The 19285-nt window shown below is 40.9% G+C and overlaps 2 protein-coding genes across 4 annotated transcripts; both read left to right on the forward strand.

Annotated features, from left to right (window-relative positions):
- Positions 1–13: 13 nt before the first annotated feature.
- LOC126924405 (uncharacterized) lies at positions 14–3820 on the forward strand. Of its 3 annotated transcripts, none has more exons than XM_050738847.1 (5): positions 14–518; positions 1667–1806; positions 2036–2348; positions 2438–2631; positions 2776–3820. In XM_050738847.1, the coding sequence occupies exons 1-5, from the start codon at positions 448–450 to the stop codon at positions 3150–3152; spliced, it is 1095 nt and encodes a 364-aa protein (XP_050594804.1). In that variant the 5' UTR covers positions 14–447; the 3' UTR covers positions 3153–3820. The 3 variants fall into 3 exon arrangements, with proteins under 3 accessions (XP_050594804.1, XP_050594806.1, XP_050594805.1); XM_050738849.1 differs by lacking the exon at positions 14–518 and adding an exon at positions 534–1430 and having other exon boundaries at positions 1680–1806; XM_050738848.1 differs by lacking the exon at positions 14–518 and adding an exon at positions 537–1430.
- A 5849-nt stretch (positions 3821–9669) lies between these two features.
- Positions 9670–18051, forward strand: LOC126924490 (uncharacterized). The gene is made up of 6 exons (XM_050739034.1): positions 9670–9969; positions 10279–10795; positions 11183–11535; positions 16074–16575; positions 16657–16773; positions 17310–18051. Exons 2-6 carry the CDS (start codon positions 10288–10290, stop codon positions 17576–17578), a joined length of 1749 nt encoding a protein of 582 aa, XP_050594991.1. The 5' UTR covers positions 9670–9969; positions 10279–10287; the 3' UTR covers positions 17579–18051.
- Positions 18052–19285: the final 1234 nt, after the last annotated feature.

Genomic DNA, 19285 nt, shown 5'->3' on the forward strand with positions numbered 1-19285 from the left:
CTATGTGCGCAACTGATAACCTAAAAAATTGTATTACAGTCTTGGTGAAATTTTACTTGCCGCAGAAGCTCGAGGAAGCTGTTACCTGTAGAATGGTTCCAAGAAAGGATGACCGTCAAACAGACGTTCGTGTGAAAACACAAACACACGTACTATGTATGCGTGCGCTGGACACGAGAGAAAACGAAAGGGGCAGAGCGATGACGCACGCTCGATCATGGATTACGAAGGAAAGTCCAACGACTCTGTTTTGTTCGTCGCTCTTGCTCGTCCCTCTTTGTTCAAAACTGCCCGGTTCCGGTCCTATATCCGGGGACCACTTTCACTTTTGATTTTTTTTTACATCATTTTTTTCCCTCTGCTCCCGCGTCAACCCACATCCTTCCCCTTTCACTGTACCCTGTATGAACGCTCGTTCATATAAATGAAGTGGTCAGACGCGAGCGGATGCGTCGCATTGCTCTAAGTTCATCCTCCGGTGTTATTAGCTCGTTCTATCCTGCATCTCCGTCGAAAAGGTGAGAATCGTGCTCGCGACTGTAATTTGCGTAGTCTCTTCCAGAATGATATTGATTTGACAGTGCAATTTTGTTGTTGCGGTTGAAGTATGGTCATTGCGGTAGCTTTGTGATAAGGTTAATATTTTTATACCTTTTTTAGTAAACGAAAAGTGGTTTGGTTTAAAATAATGGAATGAATTATTGAAATTTGTTTCGTCAGTGGAATTTTGTGGTTACTGGGTTGCGGACTTTTATGCACTTAAAAACGTATCTTTACGTAGGTTCTATTCTTTTGGCTTTTTATAAAAATATAAATTTGTATAAATCCCGTAGTCTGACGATCGCACGTAAACTGCTTATGGAGTTAGATTATTATGTAATTGGAATTATAAGAAGATGTAACGTTTACATAGATTAAGGGTTGTAATATCGATATACGAATCAAGTCTTCGATCTCAAGTCTTGGATCTTGCAAAATCCCACGAAATATTAAGGTCTAACGAAGATTAATCCCTAATGATCAAGAAATAACATATCGTTCCCTGTATATTTTACAAATACGCTATTATTTGTAAAACAACAAAGGTTTCCACGAGATCGTTCGACGTATTGTAGAGTCGAAAAAAAATTAATCATAATTACGTTTGGTGGCTGAAAAATTTGGCGCTTGATCAAAGAGAGTGCGTGATCGGCGTAACAAATACTATGAACGCGCGACCGGAATACAAGGTTATGGACCCGGTTCCTTTGAACCAGGACTCCGGATTGGTCCGTCCAGGTAACGGCACTTCGATATCTACCGCGCGGTTACGATCGAAGTTGGTCTCTACCAGACACTCGAGTGCGGTTCGTGAATCACGACCAGCGTTCTTTTTTCCACTAAATCGTGAAACGATGTCGTGCTGGGATCCAGTCGGTTGATGGAGTCTGGTAAGAGATAGCTATCCATTTCTCATTTGAAATTATTCATTGCACTCTGTTTTTGTTTTTGATTGTGAATCGAACAAGCCGCAGCTATTTTGACAGAACGCGAATGGCGCTACGGTATCCGTCAGTAATTCGTTTGTTCGTTTTGGTTCTTTGTTTCGTGTGAATGACGTATCGAGGGATATTGTTTGACGAGCGTTTCACGTGAAACTAGTGTCGATAAAGAAACGTGACTGCAGGTACAACATTCAGGTGAGAAGCATGCGACTAGTGCAATTGCTGGTAACACACGGTCTGGTGCTGTTGTTGACGCTGTTGGTACCCTGCCTGTCGGTTACCTTCGAGGATGGAACTTCCGATGAGCGCTCCGAAGTGCGTGGTAAGATATTTCATATTTGAAATAAAGAGTGTTTACTTTAAAATTAAAGTAGAAGTTAATTTATAGATATAATTGTGAGAAATATCTGTCGTCAGTTTACTAGAAGAGTGACACGTTTAAAGAATCGTCAATGTCGAGATATCTGCAAAATGAAGTTCAAAAGCAAGCTATTTATTATAATAGCAATACTATAATTATTATATAATAATATTTGAATTTATAATTCTAGAGAACCATGTGCCAGAGCCGCCAGAGCCGCAAGAGCAGGTCGTTTTCAATAAAACGCGTCAAGGTAAAGGGCTTTTCGACTGGATCGGTCTAGGCACAGGACGAAATGTAGATCCATACATAGCGAAAATAAATCAAGGCTGCTTAAACGGCGACCTGGCGGAATGTTTCAAATCTCAGGCTTTGAGTTATTTCTCCGATTTCTTTGATCACTCTCATTACGACCTGAATGATTACGTAAAGGTCGTTAGAATGTCCAGAGACGTGGTACAGGAAGTCAATCGTCGGCCGTACGAATATTCTGGGGAACCAAGGTGAAATTTATTCTAAGAACGTCTACGTAGTTTCCTCTGAGATCGATACGATGCAAAATTTCTCTTTACTAATACTTTTATCATTTCAGGTCTAGCGACTCTGAATGGGATCAACTGATGAAATTCGCTCTTAGAAAGGCGGAAAAATTCGTGAAAACCATGGCTATCGAGTTGCACATCCCTTCCGAAGAAACTGGAGAAAATGAAGTGTACTCTCCACGATTTTTGGATGAAATTGCCGACGAAATTGATACTCTTGAGAATAAAAAAGACTCTCTTTTCTGTGAGTCTATCTCCAACAAAAATTGTATCCCCTTTTTACTTTCAATACTAATTAGTACTATTATTAACTATTATTAATTTTATTCCATTTATATAATATTACACATATACGCATATCATTAACTTCTTTTTTTTCTCCTAACAGCCCGTCATCAATTGAAGAAACTTTTTCTTCCAATGCTCATCGTACTGAAGCTTTTCAAATTGAAGTTACTCCTGCTTCTGCCTCTGATCCTGGGTTTAGCGTCTTTCAAGAAATTCCTCGGTTTCTTAGCCATTGTGATACCTGGTCTAATTGGATTTTTCAAGTTGTACAAGCCACTCACGCAGAGTTATCATCCACCAGTGTATAGTCAGAGCGGTATAGGTTATCCTTATTACAAGGAAAATTCCAATAGTTATCCTTATCCTGAACAGGATGGCCACCACGGTCTCGAGTATGCAAGTGGATATCACAGAGATAGCAGCGTATCTTTTGGTCAGGATCTTGCTTATCGAGGCTATCGGCAATACCAATCGTAAAAATACTCAATTTTGAAAAATTGTTTTACATTGCCTTTCTTCGCTCTCTTTCTTAATGTTAAAGAACCTGATAGTATTACGATATTTGCGTTGATTATAACCATTTCTATCTTTATATGATCGTGTTAAAGTCTTTGAGATAAGAAATTTTGGAAAAACTCTAATTCGCAAGAATTTATATGTAAATTTTCGATATGAAAATTTACGACACAAGCTCTCTTCCTAGATTAGAAATTATATTGTGCTGAGACGCGTTGCCATTTTTGAACAGTCTGATGTACAAGCTCTAGCTGATCAGCCATGTTTTCGGAAACTTTCCGGATCAATGAAACTTTTAATTGATCTATTAAGTTCTGTATATATTACTTAAGTGCGAATGTAGATACTTGTATGATCAGTGGAAAGTACCATTCTTATGTTATACATGTATTATTATTTATTGTGTACGTCGTTTAGAGCTTTGTAAGCCTAGCTTTATAATATAATTAATTATTATTAATAAATTGAATCGTTTTCTGTACGAATTTCATAATTTGATATTATTATTTATAATTTGGTAAGTATTATCTATAATTCAAAATTATATGATAATAAAATAGAATATTGAATCGTATTTCGATATTAATGTCAACATTAATAAAATTTCAACATTAATTTCGCCAAAAGTATCTACATGTCTTCATATATGTAAAACAATTTCTCTGATAATAACGATGCTTCTGGTTTTCTATTAGTCTGTAGTTGTTTTGGTGTGGCATTACGATAACAATCCAATGAAACGGAAATTGCAATAAAATTGGGTCATTGGACATGAAAAATGAAATCTTGACCAGAGGTGGAGCAATAACATTGTCGATTGCAGTTTTCTTAGCTAATAGGTATAGTGAAACGAAGATAATGAATAGTAGGTCGACGCGAACAAATTCATCGACCTGAATCATTTAATTTTTCAATTCTTTATTTTTGTATTACGTTCATGTGAATTAATGTTTACTTTTATTATAAGATTGTCAAAATCTGTTAGTTTAATCAAAGATATGGTTATCGTTCCATCGAGCATTGAATATATTTCTCAGTGGGAAATCACTCGAGAGCGGTCTTGTACAACGTTCCATAAATATCACATTACCTTGTTACCCCTTTTTCTTCATTTCTACAGCTCATCATAAGTTTTTCGAGCCGGAAGTCGCTGAAAAATAAGGTCATGACATTACTAATATCGTAAAGAAGATCACATTCAGTTTCTGATTTTATAGATCTTGTACATTGATATTGAGGAAATACGAGACACGAAGAGAAGCATGCACTTATCATAGTTTATTGTTATTCGGAGCTATACTCATAAATAATTAACAGTCAGTCTTCAATGCATGGCCAAATAAAAATCTAAATTCACGACCTTAAAGCTTACTATAAAAACATTGCAAAGTATACCTCAATTAATCATGTAAATACAAAATTCAGATTTCATCTACGATTTCTTTTCTTTTACAATAAATTATCTAATTTTAGATGACCAATTAAAAGTTCAAATTCATTACATTAAAATCTGATATTGAAGGCTCTGTAAAGCGTAGCTGAATGAATTATTCTACGAATAAAATTTCTCTACGTTTCACCCTTCGAGTTAGCAGAAAATAGTGTGTCATCGAAAGCCGTGTTAATTGTCCCATCGATAATATTAATTTCCACGTTGTCGCTTACATTACCATCCCTTCCTTAAGACACAATTTCTCTCGTTAACATTTCCAACGTACTGACAACGGACAAGCAGTGGAGTTACAGTAATAATAGTCCCGATCAAACGGTAAGCTCTTCCATTCGACTCTTTCATGTCGATGGACGTTTCAGCGTGGTTCACGCGCCCCTTCCCTCTTTTCTCCGCGCGACAATCCCGTGACAAGCGACTCGAATCGCGTGAAAATCTTGTCGCAAGGATCACGCTTGATTTTTTCTCTCTTTCTTTCCTTCGTACGCTTGAAAAGGAGGAACAAGCATGCACGCGGCAACCGGTTCGATGCGATTCTCACTCGCGATCCAGAGAATCGGATGGAACGGACCTGTTGACCAAGTGGCCTCATTCGATCAGAAGACCGGAAGCGGCCCGCCGTCCTCAGCTAATACACGGAAAACACGGAAAGTCATGGCGTATTGCCTGGCAAAAACAACCGATTTTGCAAACCAGTTTGTACGAACGATGAAATCCCGCATTTCCGTTACACGTGCGACACTCGATTCCTCAGATTCTTCCGGGTGGTCGAAGAGTAACCCGAGTGTGGAGAATTAATCAGAACTAAATGTAGGTTCGATTAAATACAGTTTCTACAATCATCTAAATGTCTTTCTTCTTATGAAAACCGCGAGAGAAGAACACGGTAAGTCACACTTCCCATTTTTCTTTTTTCTTTTTTACAGAGAAGTAATTTTAAAACTTATTTATGTCGTCAATTAATCCCACGTTACTATTTACTTTTGTCGAGTATCTTGAAAAAAGTCGCGATCGTCGTTTCCGATCCGTTTCTGCGGTCGCAACCTTGAGTCCTGAAAGACGACAGATCCGTTCTACTGTTGTTATCGATCCTTTCATCCAGAATTACGATCCAAGTCGCGCGTCAACCATCTGAACGCGTGAAAATGCTCCTAGTTTCACTTTTAAACTACCGACCATCGATACAGGACGACGTCGCTTATACGAATCTCCTTGATTGATATTGACAACTTGAAATCAAGGTCGTTGATGGTCTTTCGATCGAACAGTGGCTATCGTGACCTTGATACACGCATGGATTCGAAGGGGTGGCGCGGAGGGAAGCGAAATTTCCCGTACGGCACGGTCGACCGAGCCGCGGAACCAAGTCGCGCTAAATCGCCGATACGAACGGTAACGTGCGAAGGAAAAAAAATGAGGGAACAAGGTTACCTGGGAGAAAGTTAACGAAACAGGTAGATATCAAAGGCGCTCGAGCAATGCAAATCGACGAGGGATCGCACGTGATCGTTCGTGATTTTTTGTTTGATCAGGCGAAGAATTAAATTCCTCTTCTGTTAGCTAGCCAGCTAGCTAGCTCTGTTCCGGAGAACGGTTCTTCGTCGATGGACTAAGATCTGCGATAGAAGATGTTGAGTGCTTTATGATGTATATGTATTTACGTACGCGTTAGATGAATGAGACTTTGACACGAAAGTGTGCCTGCTTTTACCTGGTAGATTATAATTGATGTACCTTCTGGTTATTCTGGTTCGTTAGTCGAATTTCGCGAGATAGAATGCGGGGCTTTTAGCGTAATAGACATTTCCGAAAGACAGATGTATCGGACACGGTTTTCTATTAGATTGTCGTGGTTGGTCTTGGCAGAGATATTAATCGATGCTGGAAATGAAATATTCCTCCGCATATCTGATGGCATTTGAACGTATAACTGTGTCGGCCTGCATTTTATCACATTGTACTTCGTCTTTTCTTTAATTTTAGTATCGAAATTTTCGTTTTACGTCTCTTATCACGATGAAATCCGCGATATGGAAACAGTATGGAGAAATTTATGACATCTATAAAAGTATATAAAATTAAACACACCATATTGGTTGCAACACTCATTAGATGAAACACATCCGAATCTAGGCTCTATTTCTTCATTTCTACTCATAAAGATGTAAATTCGCGTAAGCGTTCGTAGTATAATCATTACCGGGGAAGTTCTAAGATGTAAGAATTCGCAGAATGCACGTAAGATGTAGGTGAATATAAAATATCTAAAACGTAGTACTCGTGATGCTATGTAATAGGTGTAGACAATTTTAACCACTTAGGCTTAGCTATCTTCATAAAGATATGAATATGCACGAATATCTAAGTAACGAAAAATATCTATTAGCATAATATTGGCTCTAAATTGAACTTGTGGATTTCTTTGAAAACCGGTCACCCACGCCGTCTGGATAGCAAGACGGCCCCCGGTTCTGACGAATCGTCCGATTGGAATTCGATGTAACGGTCCGTACCAAAACACCTTCCGGGGACTGTGAGATCGAGTCGACGTCGAATAATCGGTTACCATATACGATTCCACGACGGCACACTTTTCGTTGTTTTTTTAACGCCGGTTGTTTCGTCGATCGGGCCTCCGGCTAGTTTAGGTTTCGTCATTTCTGAACGGTGTCCGAGTTTTCGGCGGCAAGGCGCTGAAAAATGGATAAGAAATATAGAACGACCAGTTGACAACGAGTCCAACGCAATTTCAAGTTTGTAATGTAAATTGCAGAGCCAATGATACTCCAGTGGCTCGTTTTAGATTTCGTAGTTTAGATTTTGACCGCTGGCTTGGCAATCGAATTAAAATTCTATTGCTGGAATTTAGTTTCACTATGTGATTTATCGAGAGGTTGACCGATTATCTTAGCGAATTTGAATATTTGAAAGTTCGGAATATTGGAAAGTTTCAAGTTCGAATGTTTGCAACAGTTAGAGTAATTGATATTTTAAGTACTTCAACATTGTAACAGTTTATCGTTTGAAAACGTGAAAACACGAAAATTTGGACATTTGAAATACAGATGTAATTTACGATCGTTCTACTGTTCGGTAAGAATGATCGTGAATAGACCACTTGTTTGCCGTTCGCGAAAACAACTTGTATTAGGAACCGTCCCCGGTTCAGGAATGAAAAGCGGATATCGTTGTTTTTCCGCATACTTCCTCCCCTTCTCTCTGGCCGATCCGATCTCAACGAGACAAACCCAAGATGAACTCGCGATATCGCTTAGTGATCGATCGATCTCGGCAATAACGTTAAAAACGACTAACTGTTCTTATACAAAACTATAGACGGACATGTAGAAATTCTAGTTCCAGCTTTCTAGCATAATTCTTTCAAGTCAAAAAAATGTTTTAATATTCAGGAAATATGTTTAATACACGCGACAAACACCTTTCATTTCTATTATTTATCTCTATATAAATAGAAATGAATCTTCTATTTAAAATTTAATATTCGGAAGTAATGTTTTAGTTCCACGAAAGTTAGGTAATCGAGTTTTTTAATTATTTTTCAAGGATTAAGAATTCTTCAAGGATTTTTTTAAAAACATCCTGAGTCTTTTCTTTCTTTAAGAAATCTTTCTTTAAGAAGCTTTTCTTTCTTTAAGAAATCAGGTGAACAAAGTCACCTGCACAAAGTTGCACTGTCTCACGAGCACACGGGGTTCGAACTTGGCACACTTCGTCACACACGCCTTCTTCCTGGCGTAATTGTTTCTTGTTACGGCACGCGGTGCCGCGATATTTACTTTCTTTACGAGCGTAATATAACGCTGGCCCGTTGCTTTCTAGCGCGTTTTTCACCTCGATTCGAGTTCTCGCTTGCCCGTAGTCACGGAATCGCTTCCGTGCACGTGTCGCGTCATTCTTTTGTTCGTGAATTCATTTTAATTGCCGGTATAGCGAATCAAGAGGAAAAGTCGGGAAAACTGACGAGAAATAAAAAGGTCGAGTCGACGAATTATACGAGTAAAGAGTCCGTGAAATGGCATTGATAAATCGTATTTTCCCCGCGAGTTCCGATTTCAACAGTTGTTTACGCGTCCTACGTGCGTGTTCTACGCTCTCTGCCCGAAAAATCAGTAGGTGAAAAGATGATGAGCGATAATGATCGTTAGCTGAATACCATTTACATCCGGAAAATGATTATGTTTTCAGATTTCCTCCGATATATCCTGATCCATAAATTCATATTCAAGAATAATATATTCAAGCAGCGTACAGTAATCCCAAGTTAACGTTTAAACGATTCAAATTACCACCCGGTTAGCACCCGAATCTTCTTGTGTTAAATTTATCCCTTGAATCTTCTACTAACACTTTTTTAATTGTATGAATATATAATCCATAAATTATGATCTATAAATTAATATTGAAAAAACAGTTCAAGTACCATAGTCAAGTTAGCGTTCAAGTGATCCAAAGTATCACCCAAGTAGCATTCGAACATCATGGATCAAACCCAGCCCTAAAATACTCTACCAACAACCAAGACACCAAATAACTATCGTACACTATAAACATTATTATCAATATTGGACAAACTCATCAATAGCTCAACGCGAAAGATAGTGATCGAGACGTTACTGATAGCATCGACGGATCGTGTCGCAGTTATTGCGCCCGCAAGCGGCTACTCATTCGGCCGCTGGCGTGCGTGCTCCACATCCGTGACACGGTTCTCGCGGTGGGTCGTGGCTGGTCCCTACGCGTCCAGGAATCTGCGCGTTTGTGTACGTAAAACGGCAACAAACGACTCGACGGCGGTTGATCTCCGTCGATGGTGTATCCGAAGGTGTCCGGCAAAGGGGGAACCAGTTTACGGATAAGCGAGCCCTCGCCTTGGGATCTCTCGGGTCGGTGCTCTTTTCAGCGAGATCGAGCCGCGTAGAAGGAGGTAGTGCACGATGGATCCCACCACCGGGTACCGTGTCGACCAGTCAGCCAGCCAGCTCGTATCAAAGGCAAAAGTGGGCACCACCCGCCCCCGTGTGTGTTGTAGGTTTCCGCGCCTCCCGTAGGAAGGTGGTGCTTGTGTAGCACGTTTTCGCATACGCAACTTCGGCCTGTCGTCTAGGTATATAAAGTGGTTGGGGCGAGACGACAGGTTCAGAATACTCGCTACGCTCGATCCACGCATCGGGTGACACCACGCCGTCAAGGGACACCTCTGACCAGCGATAAGCTCAAAGAAGAAGGGACAGGCAAGAGGTGCCGTCTCTCGGTAGCGTGCCCTCGACTCCCAGCTTCCGTTCTCCTGATCACACGATCGAAACATTGGTGGGTATCTTCATTCCAGTCATCTGTACCTTTTTCTTTATTTCTTTATCGTTAATTAAGCAGCTAGTTTTATTCCTTTATGATTTTTGTCTCTTTGTTTTGAACTTTCGTGAGAATCCTATATTCCGGCGAATAGAGATAGGTTGTTCGCCTTACTTCGAGTCAATGATGTAGTTAATTAATAATTTAGAAACATTCTTCTAGAGTCAAATTTAGAATCCATTGCTTGTCAAACTCAACAAATAGAATTACCACTGTCAAAGAAGAATCGAATTACTATTTATAACTAAATTGTACGTATTTTTACAGAAAAACAAGATGAAGATTATTCTGTTATTGTTGCCGATCTCGTGGCTGGCTATGTGCCTGGCGACACCATTGGAGAAGCTTGACAAGATTAGCGTGCTCGAGCAGCAGTCTGTGACGCTGACGGATCGGGCCAAGTACGAGGAGGAGTTGCTTCGAAAGCTTAACTCCAAGTGCTCGCAAAACGACATGAGCAGCTGCGTGATGTTAAAGTTGGTTACCTACATGAACAAGCTACTGAAGAAGGCGTCGATCGAGCTGACAGACGATATCGAGATCAGAAAAACCAGCCAAGCCTCCGAGGAGGTGATTACGTTCGAAGCTGGCAGAAGCAACGACGATGAGTCCGAGGTCCTCGACCTTGTCGCGAACAAGGTGTATGCGTTCATCAAGTCTAGAAGTATCAAATGGAGAATTCTACCGGAAGATGACGTAGTTGTTTCCGCTTCGGAGGATGAAAACGGATCGTTGAATCTTGGCTTGTCCATCGAAAGGGCGGACAATATTCCAGTGCAGGATGGTAATAATATTTTTGCTATTCATAGATAATAGATATTTAGGATGTAAAATTTAAGGTGGTGGTAGAAACGAAATAATCTTTTTTACCATCCAAAAGATTAACGAATCTATTTATAGAGAACTTTTCTTCATACGATCTAAAGACTTTCTTTCATCCGAAACTTTTCCTTTTCATCTCAGATTTCATGAACAAGAGATTTCTACCCTTGACATCTACATCGTTTATCTTGACTTTTACTCTCTGTTTTCTGATTACGTTCAAATACAAATCCTTCGATGTAGCAATCTTGTCACGCCTCGCCAGACTTTATTGCCATAGAAAGTCTTAAGCGTTTTGCCTTCCTCGTGGAAAGTGACATCACAGGCTCATCCAACATCCAACTTTCAGGTCGCGGAAAGAAGAACAATAACATGGGTCCGTTGATCGCGGCGGCGGTGCTGAAGGTCGGTCTGATCGGTGGTCTGGCCTTCAAGGCGCTCGCGTTACTTGTCGGCAAAGCGTTGCTCCTTTCCAAGATCGCTCTTTTACTAGCCGGTATAATCGGTCTGAAGAAACTGTTCTCGCAACAGAAGCACGTGACTTACGAGGTGGTCGCTCATCCTCATCACACTTCCAGTCACACGTTGGATCATGGACACGGGGACAGCTATTCCAGCGGCTGGGCCAGAAGCTTCCATGGTCAAGGTCCGATTTCCGGGCAGACAGACGCTCACGATCTAGCTTACTCGGCGCACGCGAAGTGAGTCGAGGTGTTAGACCCGTGGATTCGAATTCGTGGTACCTGATGACACCGTTTGCTATCTGCTAGACCTTGTCAGATCCACTGATTCTTGCCAATATTCTCTTGCCGTTAGATTTAGTATCTAATTCCTCTCTGTTACTCTTTTTTCTATCTTCTTCATTTTTTTTTATTCCTCGTTTCTCGAACTTTACATTCCTACTTGGTCTTTTCTTCTACCTTTTTCAACGGTGATCTTCCTTTCTTGACTGTGGACGGACAATAGACATAGACGGCATGCGATACAGTGTACTTTGGACAAAAAGAATTTAAACAAAGATTTCGATTATTTAATGGACTGCTTAAAATGACACGATGGCATAATTCGTGTGTATTTGTCGTTCTATTGACTTCTAGCGATGAATCGCATACTCACAAGCTATTAGAAAGTCGAATCACGATCGTAGATAACCGACGGACGAACGAGACGCTCCCATAGAGACGGAAAATTACGGACGCGCGAAAACCGACAGCTGCATACTCCTTCTGTAACTATACTTTATTTATCCATTAATTTATGATTAACTTATTCGACTGTTCCGCCATCACTGGATGCAGATTGTACAATAATGTTATGTTTATGTTATATTTTACTTGTATAAATAAATATTTATTGTTTTTTTATAAAACGTGTATGCCTGGTTAATCCTGTGTAAAAAATTAGTCCGATATTTAATTTCCTCTTCTTTTTTGAAAATATCTAAAATAATAATAAACAAAATAGTACTGCATGTAGAAAGATAAAAAAGGTCATTGAATTCTGAAAAAATGCTTTATCTAATTTATTATTATCGCTTCTTGGTAAACGAGTCGTGCGAGTTTTCGTTCTTCGCGTATTTTCACGTAATTTAAAAATCATTGCGAGAGAGACGAGTGACACACAATTCAATTATTTCTTTTCCCAACCAGAAAGGAAAGGTAAGTTGTTAATTATGAACTATTAGCTTGAATTACGGTACTTGTGAGTAGTGATAGAAATTACACGTTTAGATACACGTGTCATTTTATCATTATTTATTACAGCTATTATGCACAGCAATTATGATTAAATCCGAATAAGAACGTGGCAACGGAACTCGTTAAGTAGCTTCGCTAAACAAGATTGCCATTTTTTCTAGGGATCTTAAGAACAAAAAAGGATATTCAATTCGACGCAAGTATTTCATGTTCACATTCTTGAGGTATTTTATACTATCATGAAAAATTAACGAACTAAATAGTTCGTTATCCTTGGTCTGTTTACCGTTTGGAAATCTAAATCGAATCCGTTTGAGAATCTTTATGATTTCACTAATTGACAATTTACCGGTGGAGTGTAATTAAAAATGTAGGAATGTTCATTCAAAACATTTGGATGGAAAACAATCGTCATCATTTATTTCCAGTATACAAAGTACACAGAGAAATTTTAACCGTCGTAGAATTTATTTATGTACGATTAGACGTACTATCGACTATATGAAAGTTGGATGGCGTATTTCTAGCTGTTCGATTGTAAAAATATGTCGAATGTCTCGTGGTATTCGTCACGTCGTGCTTCGCTTTGCGGAACTTAGCGGGACTTTAACATCAAGTGTGACGATGGCGTCGACTTATCCTAGAAATTTGATTTAATACCATCTTTTTTTGGAAGCATTTCAAATTTCTAAATCTGTCAATTCACTGAAAATATCTTCTCGATTATTCAAACAAATAATTGCCATTTCCTAGACCTCTAAAAAATAAAAATAAAAATTAGTATTAAAATGATATAAAAATATGCAGGCTTTCCATAACTTTCAAGTGAGGGATTTTTGGAAAAAGTTTAAAAATTACTTTTCAACTTCATCGTTCACAAAATCATAAACGTTCTCAGGCTCCCATACCCCAAATTCTCGACGCCTCGAGGTGTTCCCCATCCTGAGGAATGTCAACTTTCGGAGATGTCAAAGATGATCGGAACGAAGGGAAAACTACAGGAGGACCGCGATGCACAAAGTATCTCTCTCATTCGAATAAGTTGTCCTCGTTTCGCGGTAGCCGCTTTCTCCACCTCGATTGGGAAGGATCGGAAAGGAGATGAAGGCTCGATAAGGGACACTCAGGAGAAAGAATCTCTCTATCCCTTCCTCTCTCTCTGTGACATCAACTTTCGGTTTCGGGTACGGGAGAGAGGTGGCCGTCATCGTTGACCCAGTTACCGATGCTCGTAAGTCGGAAAAAATCGACACGTGGGTCAATCGTATCGTATGATCATGAAAAATGATGAATTAATTTTTCAAATTGGAGATTCAAAGTTTATACGATTTGATCTAACTGTTATATAATGGAAATAGAAAATACGTCTTCGATATACACTTCCTGATTATTTATTAATTATTAAAGGTCGATAATTAAATCAGCCTTGAGTTAATTTTGATAATCTTTTAATCGAAACAAAATGTCACATATTCCGCGTTAAAGGAATTACAAATGCTTGTTGAAAGTTAATATTTTAGCCTGCTTTTGATTATCCCGTGTGATTGCAATTATGATATGTTCCTCAATCGAAAATTCGTGGCCTGGTTTCTTTTCGGAAGCGTGTTTTCGCCGGATTCGGAGAAATTCGTCGCGAGAGGAGAAAGTATCTAGATGTATCGATCGGATCTTCTTATTGCCGACACAGAAGGATGTCGGAGGAGCGTTAATGGTGTCGACGAGTCTGTGAATGATCGATTGCCCCGCGTCGACACACATTTCGCCTATCGAAAGGAGAAAACGTCTCCGCGATAAATTCTAACACCCTCCCTACCACTGCGGTAGATTACAGAAGTTTCTGGAGAAACTTGGAATCGATTAAATGCTGTTAACTTTTTTATCAGAGAAACGGGGACACTCGTGTGCGTGAATTTTATCGAGATAAATTCATATGCTATAGAACCGTAATATTTAGAACTGATGTTACAACGAAATCTATGAACATTTCAAACGAAGATATAAAAATAAACTACTCGTTAATTAAAAATTGCTATGTTGATGCATTGAGAAAAATAGTTCTAATGATTGAAATTCTAGGTGTATGGAATTTTAAATTGAGAAGACGAAGAGTTACTCTGACAGAGATCATAAGTGACAAAATTTCAAAGGAAATCCCGAACGAATTTCTTGGAAACACATAGTTTTCCAGTATAATTTCATAAACTTTCCATTATTCAAGAATCCAAGGTATACACCTCCAAACTATCGTAAAAGTTTCCCAGTTTCAAGCGGCGGAATCTCGCCTTCGCCCTTGAAGGATCCGCGAAATCCAAGTACGAGAAACGTTCACGCACTCTCCCCATTCCCTCGGTAGCCAATCAATATGAAAGAAGAAACGAAGAAGAGAAAGAAACGGAGAGAGGAAGAAGACTCGAATCGATCGCGAATCGTCCCATGCGATCGTCGATCGGATTTCAAGGATACACGATCGTCCGTGTGGCGTGGCGTCGTGGCAAGAAACGAGCGAATGATTTCGAACCGGGCCTAGTTATACCTACCAGCCAGCGTTACGTATATGTATACCGTGTATCGTTCGAGCAGCACACGAAGGGAAGTGGAACAGAAGAGAAAGGTATGCGCAGAGATGAACTAGTTTTGTTCGACGATCTGGCCCGGTGCCGATCGAGTCAGACCGATCGTTCCTCCCGCTGGTTCCGTCTGTCGGAACCAGAAACAATCGTCGTTTAGAGTCTCGCGTGATTATCCTATTGCATTCACGGTATTACGATGAGTTTCCCGGATGATGGAAAACAGACTTCATGGTTGCTAATATCTGGCGCGGACGCGAGAGACTCGCGTGGCTCTGTCTGTTAATTGCATATTGAAAGATGAACAACGAGCAGGCACGCGCGTATAGAGAGATTCGAAATCGGCCACGTTCTCTTCTGCTCCACTAAAGCACGGAAAGAGGGAAAGGAAGTCGTATCCGGAGACGTGGGGCGGGCGGGGTGCGATATCAGAAGACGCTGATATCTACTGATCTAGAATAAAAGAGACGCGAAGATGAGAGGCATGGGATCCGGCAACGGAGGGAAATCGAGAGGCGAGTGAAAGATGAACGGAGATAGGAAGTGGAGGCGTAAGCTCGTGTTGTGCGAGCTAGTCGCGCCTGCTCGCTCCTTCGCTGGAGCGGCCTCGCAGCCAACCGCGGCGTAACGCTCTAAAACGCTTCGAAAACAAGAATTAAAAAAACACAAGCTACGAGAGGATCGGCCGAGCGAACGAAAAATTGCAGGCTAATGCACACGGCCAACAACACGAATAAGAGAATGGTCTCTGGCCGGTCTCGAGTTGCGATGCTCTCGTTGCTTTTTTTATAATACAATCACCGACCGGCACGTACAACTATATAAATGAGATTTGAAGACCGACGAGATGCAACACTCGGACCTCCGCCGTAGGTTCCGTAGCATCTCTAATCTCTTAGCGTGTGTCTGCCCGCGAATCGTGAAGTTCGATCGATATCACAACAGTTTGTTACTTTAACGGGCATTTTACTAACGGACTGGAAACTTCGAATCGAGGATCGACGTGGTTACGATCGACACTATGGATTGGTTCAGGAGCGCGTCTATACGCGGACAGCAACGTCGTTGTTTGGCCCTCTGTCTGCTGATCGTTTGCCTACTTTCTACCACGAAACAAGCCTACTCCGCGGACGCCAACGATACGAAGGATTCTTTCAGCGGATTTGCGACCGACTGCTCCACAACGGACTCTAAAAACGTATCTGTATCCTGCTACGGAGTCAGGATAGTCAGGAAGATCATGCAACAGCTATTAGAGAAGTCTAGCAAGGAGCCTAACATCGAGATCTTTGATGGCGTTAGTTTGGTCGAGGTACCAGGAACTGGTCCTATTCGTAAAGGAAGGTTCATGAAAGGATTTGGAAATATGGGAACCCTGATGCAGTTTCTGGAGGGAAGAGAACTCAGAATTAAGCTACCAAGCTTCTTGCCGCAAAATATCGAGAGTGCTCTCCAAGAGAGTCTACCGGCTGATCAAGGTTGATTGCAGATTCCATTTTTGGGACGATAATCGTGGTTTTACGGAGTCGGATATTTGACAAATTTTATTTCAATTTCAGCCAGAGCAGGTGGTGGTGGCGGATTCGGAGGCGGCGGATTCGGAGGCGGCGGTGGTGGTGGTGGCGGCGGAAAGAAGGGCGGCAATGGCGGAATAATGCTACTGGCACTGATGATGGGTAAAATGATTCGCTAAATATAATATATTACAATTATTTACAATTATTAGATGAATCTTTGGATACACTTTTATTCTGTAACTTGGACAATTTATAGCTTTTGGAAGAGTTGTAAAAGAAGTATCTTGTCGCTTGTTTGAGTAATATCTCGCAGTCTCTTGTTTCGAAATCTGTAAGTTTTTTGATAGCTAAGAATAGTTTTTCTTTTTCTTTTTAAACTGGAGTAAAATTCTCGTAATTAATGATACAAATCCGAACATCGATGTTTATAGAACTATCCATATTTAAATTTTGGAATCTAGGCATCAACATTCACAGAGATATTTATCCATACGTAAATCTCAGAATCCAAGTACCAACATTTATATAGGATTATCAATCTACTTTCAGATTTCAGGATACAAACGCGAATCTCTACAAAAATATCTATTACGATCTAAATCTCAGAGTCAAACGCTAAACATTTTAAATTACGCTTTATCCAGTTTCCCGGATCTCGAAAGCTGACTAACTAACAGCATTCTCGTGATTTCCAGGCAAGATGATGGCGGCGCTAGGATTCGGTGCTCTCGGTTTGCTAGCCATGAAGGCGTTGATGGTGTCGGCACTAGCGCTCATGCTCTCGTTGATTGTCGCCGTGAAGAAGTTGGCGAGCAGCCACGACAGCGGCGGTGGACATCACGTAGTCTACGCGCAGGACGTCGGCCACCATCACTATCGGAAGAAACGGTCCCTCAGCGAGGAAGACCACGATCTTCCGTACAGAGGCTACGCGCACCTGTTCGGTGATTCGCGGGTGTCCTGATCCAATCGATCTTCCACACACGTACACAGAGCCGTTCGTCGTAGATCTTCTTCGAGAGTCAAGCCGATACAGTATAATTAAACCGCGTTCGAAGAGACTTTACGAACGTGCCGCGAGATACCACACGAGACAAGGACGGCCATTCTCAACAGTGACAATGACATCGACACGGTAGTAGTGACAGACATGACGGACAGAATGTTAGAAAGTGACGCTTTAGAGATTCGTTTTGCACGTGAAACGCGTATACACAGTATAGTGATGAAAATGTAACGATCGGTTGTGGACCACGATGATTATGGGACGGAAAATCGACGACACGGACGGACGCTGAAAAAACCAAAGTACACCCTGTCGAAGCATGTTTATTTATTATTCTTCATTCTCTACACACTCATCCATTCAGCCTCTTTTGTACTATTTATTTATTGCGCAATCGAATAAAAAGTATCCAACTAATTACCTGACCAAAAGTTCGCGCGTGTGTTCCATTCAACCAAGTTACCCAATCAAGATAGAAAAGAGAGATAGAAAAAATATCTTCGTAAATTCCATCTATTGGAAGAAAATTCGTAAACGAGAACGATGGACCAGATGTGTCGAGGATCTATCGGCCGGTAGGATTTGATCAAGTGTAGGAAAATCGGGCAATGGAATCGGAGCCGATCGAAGTAAGTGTGCCAATGAGTCGCCATACCGTGCGTTGCATATTTCCTTCTGCCTCGTGCTTACGATGCTTGAAGCTCGCGATTAAACTCTCTAGTCTAGTCTATTTCTAATCGAACGAATTAACGAGCATAAAGCGGTAAATAAACTTTGTGCGAAGAATTCTTCCTGACCGCTCGTAATCCGGATGTCCGTGTTGGTGGGATGGTTGTGGGTAAGCGTGTCTCGCAAGTAGCACGACGCGATTGTGTAAGAAATCGTGCAAAGTGAAACGTTCTTCGAGGAACTGAAGCCTTTAAGAGCAGTGTAATCCGTAGTGTGATCGCAATTACCATAAGCGTCGGTATTAGATCAGCCAGATGTTAATTAATGATATTCGTGCATCGATTTAATCGTTCGCACCTACTTAACTAAACAACCGTGAATATCGTTTATCGTTCTTGCGATTCGATCGTATATACGAATACGATTATTCCTTGTCTGGCATATTAAAAAATGTTCCATAAAAATTGACCCGATTATTGGTTTGGACGATCAGTTCCTATTTTTGGAAAACTCTTCGTGACGCAAGTTTCGATACGGACTGTTTCCTCGCAAGAGAAATAGCGACGATCGAAACCGCTCAGCGGTCGATCGAGAGAATCGGCGCAGTTTCACAGAGCTCCTCTTTCTATGCAACTTCTCCTCCCCACTCGGGGTAACCTGTTCCCCTACTCGACGTGATTTTCTTCAAACTAGGCTCGTTCTCCGCGTTCTTCTCCTCGATGGAGATCTGGAGGGAGGAAAAGCGTGTTCGGGGGCCGAGACCCACTGGCACACATTCCGGACGCTTCCTTTTTTACGTCTGAGATATCATAAAACGGGGGAAACGCGCTGGTAATCGACTCAGATCGCGCAGTGATCGCTGCGCAACTCACGGATGATGAACCGATGGCGGAAATGCAGCCATTCTTCGTCCCGTCGATGTAATCTTCTGCTATTAATATTGAAATTTATTGCTACATAAATTTCTCGAGAATTTCTTCGTCTATTTAAAGATGG

This window comes from Bombus affinis, chromosome 14 (genome assembly GCF_024516045.1).
Source record: "Bombus affinis isolate iyBomAffi1 chromosome 14, iyBomAffi1.2, whole genome shotgun sequence".
In the NCBI taxonomy this organism is placed as follows: Eukaryota; Metazoa; Arthropoda; class Insecta; order Hymenoptera; family Apidae; genus Bombus; species Bombus affinis.